This window comes from Peromyscus leucopus, chromosome 20 (assembly GCF_004664715.2).
Source record: "Peromyscus leucopus breed LL Stock chromosome 20, UCI_PerLeu_2.1, whole genome shotgun sequence".
NCBI lineage: Eukaryota > Metazoa > Chordata > Mammalia > Rodentia > Cricetidae > Peromyscus > Peromyscus leucopus.
Genome location: NC_051080.1, coordinates 51,596,344 through 51,610,024, shown reverse-complemented (window position 1 = coordinate 51,610,024; position 13,681 = coordinate 51,596,344). Strand labels below are relative to the sequence as shown.

The window sequence follows — 13,681 nt, the reverse complement described above, 5'->3', positions numbered from 1 at the left end:
TCTGTTAGGTAGATCATCATTTAAAACAATTAATTTTCTGTTGTTGAACATTTAGAATGTTTCCATTCTTTTGCTATAGTGAATAATTATCTGTTATTTTGCATATATAAAATATATATGAAAGATAGATTTCTACCTTTGAAGAATTAATTTTGAGAAACAAATTTTATTTCAGTATAAATTGATCACTTACATTTCTTTTATGTGTTCTGTGTTTGGTACACAAAAAAGTTAAATCATATAAGAAATGCATGGCAATTGGACTTGGTCTAAAATGTTTCTGCTCTTTAGAATTGAGAAGTTAAGCCAAGTGTGGTGGTGTGTATGACTTGTATCCCAGTGCTTGCAAAGCTGAGTGTCAGGAATTCAAGGTCAGCCTAGCTATACTTTTAGTCTGAGGTCAGTCTGGGTTACATGAAACCCTATCTCCAGAAGCCAAAATCAATTTTTAAAAATTGAAATTTTATGCTCATCTAAAAATGTTTTGCTTTTAAAGTAAGACATGAACAGTTACAAAAATATTTATAATAGAAACTTACATTTTCAATGCATAAAAGACCTATAAATTCCTAAGATAACCAAGGGACTTGGACTAGTTCAGTTGGTAGAGAGATTGCCTATCATACACAAATTTACTGTTCTTTTTGTTTTTTGTAATATATGAAAACAACTATCTTCAAATTCTTTTGAAAAAACTGTGTATTTCTACAGCTGTTTGAGGATAGCAGTTAAAATTATCAGTTAAAAATTAGTAAATAAAATGGGTAACTAGAACATACTGTTAAATGCAGTGCTTTCCTAACTTGTAAGTCTGGCAAGTTACTTAACCTCTTAAGTGTTTTTCATTCATATTTGGAACATGGACTTAAAGACAGAACTTTATTTGGTTGTGTTAAACAATAAATGAGGTAAAACATGAAGTTCCCAAGGCAGTCCCTATCATATGGGAAAGCGCTAGGTGAGTATGAGCTAGTGTTGTTGTTTTTGTTTTTGTCATTTTTATCAGATTAGCATATTCCTTAAGTCTGGGCATTATTGATTGTGGTGATATTTTTCAGTGTTAATGATAAGAACTTCATATTGCTCTGTAAGTGATATTATTTTGTATAGTCTCTTAAATAGTTGCAGAAAATTTTTAATGCTTTAATTATTTTATGAATTCATGATAATAACAACCTTGCTAAAGAATAGTTGATAAGTTTGCATGTTCTATTTGATAATTGCAGTAATGGGTTATTATTGTACTGGTGGATTTGTTTGCTTGAAGCTGTATTTTAGAATGTGGGTTAGTGTGGTGCACATTTATCAGAGTTGGCTCATGGATAAGATTCCTTCCTGTGGAAGCAACACAAGGCCTGCCACTTGATTTGCCTGACCTGTCCAGAGAAACTTGGGGTAGCTGCCTCCTCCTCTGTCCTCGTCTGCTCTGACCCAGGCCTTCTATTTCCTGTAGCCTAAGTTCTTGATCTGCGGGTCTCTGGCTGGCCCTGCCTAGTGCATTTGGAGTTGCTCTTTAACAGCTTAAATGTATAGAATTAGATAGAAAACAAGTTATATAGACTATACTAACATTTCTCCTGTATTACAAAGTTTCTTTTTTGAATTCCTACATTTGTTTTCAGTTCTTTAAAAAAATCCGTATTTTAAAAATTAACATTGGCGTTAATTTCACTTGCTCTGTCTTTGATTAAAACTACATGTTAAGGCTCCTGGTTTATGGTAGTGAATTGTTGGCTCTGTGTCCTGAGAGGTTAGCTGTAGGCCATTTTTTTGCTGTCTGTGCTCCGCTGCACAGCTGCTGCACATAGATCCATGCTGCTTGGACTTCATTGCTTGGATTTATTGACACCCTGCACACCTGCGTTCCAACAGCATTTTCCACATGCTCTCTTTCCAACCATTCCACATTCTGTCTTCAAGCCATTTGATGCTCCATTTCTGGTGGTACTTTAGTGTCTAGTTATTAAGTTTAGGTTACTTACCATTGGATTATAGATTTTTCCATCAGATGTAAAGCCAAAATGAGTAAGATTTTTGGTAAAATATTCTCTAGATACCAGATATTTACCTTCTTCTCCTTCTCCCTCTTCCTTTCTAGTCTTCCTTTTCCCTCTTCTTCCTCTCTCTCTAATTTTGATATGTGCTCTCACAACATGGCCTCAAGTGGCCGTGAACTCTTGATTCTTTCCTGTGTGAGTCTACTGAGTGCTGGGATACTGGAATGAAATACCACATCTGGTTTAAATGTATACTATTTAATGTAGCATCAGGTTTCTCATTTAATCTTTTAGCTTGGAGATTTCCTTGATTAAGAAGAATGAAAGTCTGACATGGCCAGAGCTGGTGGTTGGCGACAAACAAGGGGAACTCGTAAGAGACCCAGCCCAATGTGCTGCAATAGCAGAGCGCTTGATGCACCTGACCTCCGACGAGCTGGTAAGTGACTGCAGTAGTCAGGCACTGTCCGAGAATCCAGAAGTATCTTAAATGATGGTCATGCATGTTAAGCATTAGTGTGCCTTTCCTAATAGAAACGACACAGATAAGTGATTATCAACCTAATTAATGTTTTACTATGGAGGTTCTAATATTTCTATGTTTTACTCTGAATATATATAGAAATGTGAAGGCATATTTTACATGGTGTAAAATATGTAGAAATATACCTTGAGATTCTTTAGAAGAATCAACCAATGTTGACAGAAGTAGACATTACAATTATGCCAAATTTATGTTAATAACCTAGACTGATTCTATAACTTACTATTGTAAATAGTGCTATAATAAACATGAGTGTACAGATGTCTCTTCAGTGCATACCTAACCAGTGTAGAAATTACTATGGAGTTTCTTCATAAAAGTAAAAGTAAAACTACTGTGGGTCTGAGCTGTACCATATACCACTCCCAGGTAAGTGTATAAATCCCTCTCTCCCCATGTTATCATGAGCTCACAATCATGACTAGAACAGTCAAAGCATAACCAATATAAAACCTAATTAATTATTGACTATATGAGAGTAAGTTTAATAAAAGGATAAGTCGAGGTAAAAATAAAATAAGAGCAACAGTGACCATGTCTCTTTTACAGTGTTAGTAAATGTCCTGCATTCTTTTTGTCTCATGGATTTAAAGCTTTGCCCCTTTGTAAGTCTGCATTCAGTGTTCTTACCTTTATCTGTTTTATGTCTGTTTTTATTGCTGTCCATTGCCACTGCGTGCTTCCTCCTTTTTTCTCAAGTCCAGTCTTGAGTTAAGATTTGTGGAGATGTGGAAGATTACTGTTTGTTCCTACTTCACCATCTTCTAGTACAGGAATTTTTTTTTTTTTTTTTTTTTTAGGAATTGTTTTAATGGATGAAATATTTCCTTATAATTACAATGGCCTGACAATACTTATTCAGCTGCGGGGTAGAAAATATTACCACGTTAATAACTTGCAATAACCTGTTGAAAATTTGAAAACATTCAGCAATATTTTAGAACATTGGTAATATAATCATTTACCAAAAGTGCTCTCAGCATGTGTATTGTCTGACTTATTGCTATGTTGAATTAAAGTGATAAAGAAGATTCTGAAAAATTATTGACCCTGAAGGGTTAGGTGCATCCTAGTCTAGAAAAGAGAGATTAAAATATTAAAAGTATTAAGTGTCCTTATCAAAAAGAAGTATGGCCCAAATAGAGAACACAAGTTTCATCTTTGTCAATAGTCATTAACAATTTCAAGAATTATTGGAATTCATATGCCAGGATACGAAGTGTGATTTCATAGCTCTTTTTACAATAGCTTCATTCCTTAGGCTCATTCACTTGGTAGATTTTATTATGACCAGCATTGTTGTGAATATAATAATTGTGACACTAGAAGAGACTGTAGATAATTAAGCTGAGTGTTTTTAAACTTGATGGTTTCAAAGAAGCATTGATATTTATGAGAAAAGTTACTTACGCCCCAAGCAGTGCTTTATGATTTGAACAATAGAGAGATACAATATTGTCTTCTACATCTAACATCAGTGAACTAGGGAAATGGTAAATGGTAAATTACTATGACAGGTAAAAGCTAGATAATCCTTATATTATAAAATGATAGGGAAATCATCCTCCATCATGGAAGAGATTATATAGTATCACTGTTATATTTTAGCCATCTGAGCTTTGAGTTCCCTTCTTTGGAAGTTTTTAACTATTCAATTTAATACATGGAGTTTTATCTTAAATATGAGTTTCTATTGACTTTCAGTTTTTTACTTTCTAAATTGCTAAATTTATCTTGCCCCTTTGCTTACTTTGAATTTAGTTTGTTCTTTTTCTGCCTTTGAAGGTAGCTTAGGCAATTAATTTTTAAAATAATTAATATGTATACTTATTTTTGTTTGGGTGAATATTTGTGTATATATGTTAAATAACTATCTCTAATATTTCTCTTTTTAAAAGTATTGTTTCGCCGGGCGGTGGTGGTGCACGCCTTTAATCCCAGCACTCGGGAGGCAGAGCCAGGCGGATCTCTGTGAGTTCGAGGCCAGCCTGGGCTACCAAGTGAGTCCCAGGAAAGGCGCAAAGCTACACAGAGAAACCCTGTCTCGAAAAATCAAAAAAAAAAAAAAAAAAAAAAAAAAAAAAAAAAAAAAAGTATTGTTTCATTTACAACTTAAGAATTATGTAATGTATCCATTCCTTTATCGTTTGTATTGTTGTCATGTATTTTATTTCTGTCTCCAATCCCTAATAATTCAGTATTTTTCAGCCTTAGTCAGTTTCTTGAAGAAGAGCAAAAATGGAAGAAAAGAAGTCTTTTCAACTTATGTGCCTGTCCTCATTTCCTCTGGTTTCCATTTGGGTCAAGTCAGACGTCACTGACGTTTTCCCTTGCTTTAGGAATTTCCCCAAATGTTTCTTGCAGTAGTGTATATATGCTGGGGATTCATTCTCTCAGCTTTGTTGGTAAAAGTATTTTTCTTATTTAACCTTTTTCAGTTACTTTTGTTAGGAGTATCATTCAGTGGTAGCAGCAGTTTCTATTTCTGTGAGAAGTCAGTTATTTGTATCTGTGTTTAGTCATGCAAAATATTTGCTACTGACTGTTTTTAGCATTTTCTCTTTATTACAACTTTTCAGCAATCTTATTATTTTGACTTGCTATACTCTGACTTTTTTAAACATACAGTGATTTCTGATGTGTTATAGTGTTTAGCTTGTTCTGTCTTTATACTTCATGCATTGGCTAATTACATTGCTCACTTTTGTTTTCTAGTCTCACTTTGCATATTCATGTCCAGAAGTTCATTAAGGTTCTTTTTTTCCCCTGTCTTTCATATCTCATCATGTTCAGTTTTTATTTTATCTTTGAGTGTATAGAAAATATTTTACAGTAGCTAAGGGTTTTTTGTTGTTGCTAGCTGGTTGACTAATTTGTTGGTTGATTGGTTTTAGTTTCTTGATATTGGACTCCAGTCCAGACCGAACGCTGTCTCTCTATGTATCCCAGACTGGCTTTGAAGTCATGATGGTCCTCTTGTCTCAAACATTTGAGTCCTGGGTTCATAGGCTTGAGACACTGTGTCCAGCTGACCGAATCTGTCATTTTGACAACATTTTTTTAAAGATGGATAAATTATGTCCTATTGTTTGATATATTATTTGCTATTTATTTATTTGTTTGTTTGTTTTTGGCTTAAGAATCCAAATCCAGATAAAGAAAAACCTCCTTGTAATGCTCAGGAATTAGAAGAATGTGATATCTTCTTTGAAGAGAGCTCCAGTTTATGCCGATTTGATGGCAATACATTAAAAACAACTCATGTGGTAAGTTTTTGATAATGGTAATTCTAAAAAGCTGTGGATAATAAGTAGAAATTTGGCAGATAAAAATTGAATGAAATATATGTTTTGCAAAAATTATTTGATTGATATTTATTGGGTGTAATAAATCTCATCACTCCACAAAGTAGCCTCATTTCCATACTACCAAATGCAGTAAAATGCAGACCTGTTGTTTGAATACTATTGTGCATTGATTTTTTTCCAGGCTTTGTCCTCTGCCTACTTTTTATATACAGTTGTGACTCTGTTTTATATATTTATATATGTATGTGTATACATATATATATAATATATACATATATATATTATATATAATTAGCTTCCTTCATGCCTGTTTTCTGACACTGACCATGAAAAAGTAAGCATTTTCTCTTGCTATTAATAACTTAAAACAATGGCTTATTATGCATGCTTGTACTCAGGAATGTTTGGAGAGAGGCCAGTAGAGGGAGTCAGACCCCTCAAAGTTGAAGTTACAGGCATTTGCAGAATGCCTAGCTTGTTATGTGGTGCTGAAATACAAACTCTGGTCCTTATGGTTAGTCAGCAAGTGCTCTCAAGTGTCAAGCCATTCTTCCAGCACCCTTTAATAATTAAACAACAACAACAAATCTTTAGTTAGGCAAAGTCTTTTTTATGTTCAGAAATCTTTAAATAAGAGTTAGAGAAGTCAAATTAGTCATAGACTAATGCTCTTGGAGACTGGCTTCTACCGTCATTCACATAGCTGTGTGTCCGTCACTGCCCACTTTACTGCACTTTACCTACACCTTCTGGGCTGCTGCTGTCAGACATCCACTTCTTAATAACTGCACTCTGTCAGCTGTTTCAAGTCAAACACCCTTCCATGCAAAGATGGCGTTTCAGTGATTGTGGCTCCGGTGAGAAAGCGTGGTTGTCATTTATTCATACCATCCAGCTTCTCTAATATATTGGGGAAAGTTCTTGTGAATAGTCCCTTTTAAAAACCCTTGATGCTTGCAGAACCTGTGGTAAGTCTCTTTTATATGTCATATATTTCTTGATCAGTCTGGCTAGAAATTGATCATCTTAATTAATTTAATAAAATAACCCAGTTTCATTATTTTTTTGTTTTTGCCAATTTTATTCACTTTGCTCCTTATTTTTCTGCTTTATCTAATTTAAATTGTCTTTTTAATCTTAGGAGGAGATTAGATAACTGATTTTTTAATTCTTGTTGTCACTGAATGCTCACTAGACTTTCCTGACCCCCAGGTTCTTATGCTCTCCACTGAGAGAATTCAAACAAGACACAGAATGTTGTTTGGATGATAGGGAATGTACTGCAAATGAGAGCAGTGTTTTCAAGGCCAGGAGTGGCTGGGCAGGCAGGGATGGACCAAGTCCATTACTAAGCAGCGTAGCTTCAAGGAGTGAGTGTAGACAGTGGCCAAAGATACCCTGTATAGAGTAACATTTTAGGAAGGCTTTCCATTAACCCATAGAACCGACAGCTTGTTCTGGGGTAGTTTTTTTCCTGGGGTGGGGTAGGGGGGCAGGGGTTATTTTTTTGTTGCTTTTCCAGTAATTGACAGGCCTACTCGGATGGGTGTTTACTAGAAGGGATGGTGATATATGCTTTTTCTTTGTGGTGATATTGTGTTCCCCAATATATTGTGCACTCTAATAAACTTATATGGGGTAAGAGAACAGAACAGCCACTATATAAAGAGGTCAGAAAATGGTGGCACTCACACCTTTAATCCTAGCATTCGAAAGCAGAGAGTTATCTGAATCTTTGTGAGTCAAAGCCACACTGGAAACAGCCAGGCATGGTGACTCACGCCTTTAATCCCAAGCAGTGATGGCAGGAACCAGAAAGGTATATAAGGTGTGGGGACCAGGAACTAGAGCTTGGTTAAGCTTTTAGACTTTTAGAAGCAGTTAAGCCAAGATTCATTCCAGATGAGGACTGAGAGGCTCCCAGTTTGAGGAAACATCGATCAGCTGAGGAACTGGCAAGGTAAGGTTGGATGTGGCTTGTTCTGCTTCTTTGGTCTTCCTGCGTTCACCCCAATACCTGTTTCCAGGTTTGTTTTTATTAACAAGACCTTTTAAGATTCATGCTATAGTTCTTTATCAGAACTCCTTTCATACAACTGTAGACTTAGGTAGGTGACCCATTTTAATGGCCTTCTGGGCAGGTTCAGAGTCTCCTGTCTCTATCAAGTGCCAGAGGTAGGACTTGGATCAGTTTCTTGACCCATAATCAGAGTAGCATTATTGGGTTGGATTTTACAAACTACTGATTATGAAGGAGGGCCATCTTTAATGATCTCCGTACATGTCCATTTCTAACTGGCTGTTGAACGTTGTTGAAACTTAAATGTCCCTCCAAAACTCACTCTAAAATTTAGTTACTATTTTAAAAGTATTAAGAAGAGGTGTGTCAGTTGTCATAGTCCCAGGCCTAAGGTCTGCTCCTGGGCACCAAACAGACCATGCCTGGCCACTTGCTTTACTTCCCTACAGGAGGGAGTTCTGAGCGGTGGTGAAGCTGGAAAAAGGTTTGAATTTGCTTTCTGAATGAAAAAAATGAAATCAAAGGAGGAGGCCATGACTACTCCTGAAGCATGGAGAAGATTTTTATTGTAGATATAAAGGGGAAAGCAGGCAGAGGGAAGAGTCCAGGCTGACCATGGCTGGCAGACTAAACTAGACCATGAGAGGAGAAAGGAGGGAGAGCAAGAGAGGTGGCCTGAACCAAAAGATCAAGAGACTGGAGTAGCCAAAATGGCTGAGTTCTATAGGAATCAGGCGGAAGCCCCGAAACTGGGAGGGAGAGACTTAGGGTAGGGGTGGGGTAAGAAGTGCTGGGAAGAGCCACAGGTACCCAGTGAGACTTGTCCTGGGTTTGAGACCTAGCACTGTCACAGTGGTGAACACTGAGAAGAATTTCAGTCCAGTCACATCTAAACCACAGCTGTCTTCTAGGTGTTCACGGTAGCTCTGGGATCATAGGGTATGGACCAAGGTGGCGATGCAGAGGTCTGTATGGTTAGCAGTCTGACTGGTTGGTTATTTTGTCAGGTCTAGTTCTCAAAGGCCATGCTTATAGCAGGGGAGAAGTGAAGGGCAGCTTCAGTTCCCTTCTTCAGGGGAATTGCTCACAGGACTTGTTCTTAGAATTCACCATCAGCTGAAAAGAAACAAAATGAAACAGTCAAGTGAAGGAGGGGGCTGAGAGGCAGGAGGGACAAGGTCACCACAGCATCCCAGAAAGACTTAAGGAAGCTGTGGGAGCAGGCAACTCCTAGGGGGAGGCAAGGAATCTCAACAACATATCAGCCCAGGAGGGCACAAGATAGATAGAGCAGGTAGCTGGGGTGGAGGTAGGGAGACGGTAAGGAAAAGGTCACAGACCCAGGAGTGTGTAGGAAGCTTCCTGGCACACTGATGTGGCTTTTCTAGTAAAAATAGATAAAAGCAGGGGGCTCTGTATTGACACTTACCCAGTAGAAGGGGAGAGACTAGTAGATAGAGCAGATCGGAGAAAATAGCTGAAGAGGTGTGCTAGGAGACGCTTTTGGAAAAGGAAGGGTTCTAATAGAGGGAGAGGCGCAAGTGTCTTAATAAGTAAAATTCCCGTGTGGTGGGGTCCCAAGAGCATAACAGGGACATGCCCAGAGACTAAGAAGAGAATGCCCGGAGACATTGGTTAGCAGTATAGCCATCAGGAGTAAACGTGTGTGTGTGTGTGTGTGTGTGTGTGTGTGTGTGTGTGTGTGTGTGTGTGTGTGTGTGTGAGACTTCAGGTCAGCAGCAATGAGTTCTCAAATTGATTTGTACCAAGGACAATGGATTGGCCTTTGTTGAATGCAAAGCCAGCAACACAACCAGGAGACAGAAATAAAGAAAAGCTTATTACTGGCAAGTAGTCTACTCCAAAACAGAGAGAGACAGGGCTTTTTTTTTTTAATTGGGAGAAACTTAATACCCATTGTCATCTGTAGAATCATGTAAAGGCATGCCTGAGCATGCTCATTTTGTGGTCATACATCACATGAAAAATGGAAAAGGGGGGGGTAGAAACGTCATCTGATCTGAAAATTTCCTCCAAGTCATCTAAAGAGAGTGAATCAAGGTAGTGTAGAGATGGCTTATTCTCTAGAAGGTTTTCTGGAAGATCTTACATGAATGAACAACCACCCTAAAAACTCAACTTTAAAGAAATATTGACAGTCACGTAAAGGGCCCCAGCTTCCCTTTCCTCCTTATGACTGCCAGACAGCTAGCACATCATTAGGAAAAGAGACTGACTACAGAGAACCTTTGCTTTGGTTGCTCCTCTAGAGGATTCCTCGCGTATCTGAAAGCCGTGTGTGGCAGGCAGCAGGAAAGTGTGGTGGAGTTAGGAAGTGGCAGCAATCTTTTACCTTTGCAGTACTCCATAGCATCTGATACTTTAAATTATTCTGCAAAAGGAAGTGTACATTCGCATCTCTCTCCAGGTAAATTTGTAAAGGTGCGCCTTCATGAGTAACTCACCTGCTGATAGTAGTTACAACAGTACACTGTGTGTTTATTCCTTATAATTAAGTCCGAGATGTTTCCTTCTTAGATTATTGTCCCCTTACAGAGTGAGTGAAGAAAGTAGTGATTTTTGTAGTCAGTTTAATACTTAATAGCTAAAATTTAAATTTTAACTTTTTAAATTTTGACTTTTAATTTTGAAAGTAATTTAAACTTTGGGAAAAGTTTTCAATAACAAAATGAATTTCCAAAATTCAGAGTTAGTTTTCTAGAGCCTCCATAACAAAGTGCCAAGTTAGTTTTCTAGAGCCGCTATAACAAAGTGCCAAGAGACTGGATGGCTGAAGTGACGGAACTTCTCTGCTCATCATTGAGGTTGAAATCACGGTGTGGATAACTCTGGCTTCTTCTAAAGTCTGGCTTTGTAAATGGCCAGCTTGGCTTTTATCTTTACCTGGTTTCCGCTTTGTATTTCTGTATCCTGGTGTCTTCTTTTAAGGGGCAGTCCTTCTGGATTAGAGACGGCTCTTTTAAAGGCATTCTCTAACCACAGGCACATTCTGCAGTGCCAGGGTTTGGTAGGTACATCATGTATCGGGGGCAAGGTGCAATTCAATCTATAACTGAGATCTTAGCAGCTGCTGAGATTTTACCACATTTATTTTTTTCTCTGTTCTCCCTTCTTTTTGCTGGAGTGTTTAGGAATGAGCTGCAAATATTGTCCCTTTGCCTGTTTGATATAGACACTAAAGATCAAGGCATCTTTTACTGTAATCATGAGACAGTTAAGGAAATTTAATATTGATAGAATAGTTTTACTTACTATAAAACTCATATTCAGATTTTACTAGTTGGTCGAGTATGTACTTTTTGGCAGTTTCGATCCTGACTCACTTAGCCCCTGCACACACTACATTTAGATTTAGTGTCCCTCTATTCTCCTTTACTGTAGAACAGCCAATTATAAAATATTCTTGACACTGAATTTATTTTGTTAATTCATTCAGTACATTAATATTTTTCTATTAGAATTCTTTGGTGGAACTTAATGACAATTATGATTTATATCACTAAATACCAAATTTTGATATATCACAAAACATCAGTTTTGAAAATGGAAAAATTGTCAGTCTTTTTCTTATAAGTGGAAATTATTCTCTTAGAGGTTTTTGTAAATATTTGAAAGTTTATTTCCATCATTTGCATTTTATATCACTTAGCTAATTATATCATCCTAGCTTCTACTTATGGAAAAAATTATATAGTTAATTTAATAAATGAGTGATCAAACAAAATGAAACAGGATTTTTTAAAACTCCCATTTTCAATTTAAGATATAAAGGCATAAACAACTTACTGTACAACCTAACTAACAGAAATAGAACAGAAACATAATACAGTATGTAGATTACCATATCTGAAATAGTACAACACAGGGAAACTAGGGTAGTTGCTTCATAGTTACTATAAAATGGATTGTTGAAGATAATACAGTTTGGTAATGGAGAACACAAGTTTGGAAGCACATCAGAATTTAAATTATAGCCACTATTTGTTACCTCCAAAATACCTCTGCTCCTTAAATTTGAATTTCTTCATTTGTGAAGTGGGATCATATTTTTGTTTCTTTGACACTGAAGATTAAATAAGGTAGAAAATAGAGATCTTCTGAGTATTCCAGAGATTTAATCTGTGTACCAATTATGAACTGGAAATCCACATCTTGATCTGGTATCCCAACTTTGTTCTTGAATAGATAAATAGCATCTTTTTCTCAGTAGTATTTTTCAGTTTCATTTGCTAGTAACAGTAACAAGATTCTTTGAATTTCTTCATTCTGCCATTGAATTCAAGCCTGCTTGCTGGGTAAGAAGGATTTCAACTGAGTACTTGATGAAACACTCTTCCCACTTTCAAGAGAATAGTTTACTCTGAGTGTAGTCTTCACTGGACATCAACATTAAATACAGCCATATTGACAGTGAATATGAAAAGAGAGATAATGTGAAATTTTGGACAAAAGATTTATTAAATTTAGGCAATAAGGTATGAACAAAGAATGAGCCTCTATAAAGTAAATTGTCTAGATTAATTTTTCACATTTAAATATAAAGCATATATTTAAAGCCCTGCCAATGGTCTCATTCAAATCTCTCTTTTCCCATTGTTGTTATGTAGAGTATCCTGAAGAGAAAGTCACCTGTAAACCTCAGTTACCAACTGTCTATTCCTATATGTGTCTATAGAGGCATTGGAAGTCATTGGCATTTATTGCCCCTTCAGTCTGCTCCTACAATGTTCTTTTCTGATTGCAGTTGGTTTACCATATTCTTTGTATTCCTAATAAACCATTGATTATTACTATTGTTGACGGAATGTCTGCCCACAGCAATCATGGTTTTTGTTTGTTTGTTTGTTTTGTCATGCTCCCAGTTTACTTTGTCTACAGTTATAAATTCTGTGAGATTTTCATTATAACAGGGATATAGAGTTCTCTTTTGAAAATTGTGATTTATGCTTCCTGTTCCTGACTAAGGATTGAAAAATATCTGGGGATTGAATCCAGAGCTTTGTAGACAAGGGTTGTACCACTAAAGTACACTTAGTAGCCCTTGTAGTAATGTTGGCTACTCTGGAGCCCTCTAAACATTTTGTTCTTTTTTTTTTTCCAGGTAATTGCTCATGCTAGGTAATGATTAATGTCTGACTTTTGTCTTCTTCAACTTGATGTGTTTTTTTTTTTTTTTTTTTTTTTTTTTTTTTTGCTTAAAAGTGACCCCCCTTCATTATTGCTGTTTCAGCCTCTTTAGGATCATACAAAAATACAAATTACGGGTTTTAGTTATCTCACTTCAGTTCCTTCACTTACTGAGGTAGTTATTTTAATCAGCTTAGTCTGCTGTACACTGAATCTTGACTGTCATCTTGAATGGATTGAAAAGCATGTAGATTAGAAAAGTTCATTTCTGGGGTTGTTGTGTGAAGGCTTTTGCAGAGAGGAGTGACTAAGGGAGGAAGCCCTGCCCTGAATGTGAAAGGTGCCATCTGATAGGCTAAGGTCCCAGATTGGTAAGTACGGGAAAAGAGAAAGCCAGTTGGCACAAGCATATGCCCTACTCCACGCCCATCCCCGCTGTACCCCTGCCACCATGATGTAAGCTCTTCTGTTCCTGCCCCCCCCCCCTTCTCACTGTGGTGACTGAAACAGAGAGCCAAAGGAAGTCTTCGTCCTGGACGCTGTTTATGACAGGTGCGTCGTCACAGAAGTGGCAAAAGCAACTCTCCACAATAGTAAAAACATTCTGTTGTTAAGAAACAAAACTCAGAAGTGACTCATGGTTGGAATTACCACAGTATTATGG

At 36.9% G+C, this 13,681-nt stretch overlaps 1 protein-coding gene across 2 annotated transcripts in view; it reads left to right on the top strand.

The window, feature by feature from the left end:
* Positions 1-13,681, top strand: part of Nudcd1 (NudC domain containing 1) — a 63,538-nt gene that overhangs the window by 39,539 nt on the left and 10,318 nt on the right. For both annotated transcript variants that reach the window (XM_028867946.2, XM_028867947.2), the window contains exons 7-8: positions 2,292-2,436; positions 5,682-5,807. In XM_028867946.2, the coding sequence (XP_028723779.1) occupies positions 2,292-2,436; positions 5,682-5,807 (271 nt within the window). The remainder of the gene's footprint in view (positions 1-2,291; positions 2,437-5,681; positions 5,808-13,681) is intronic.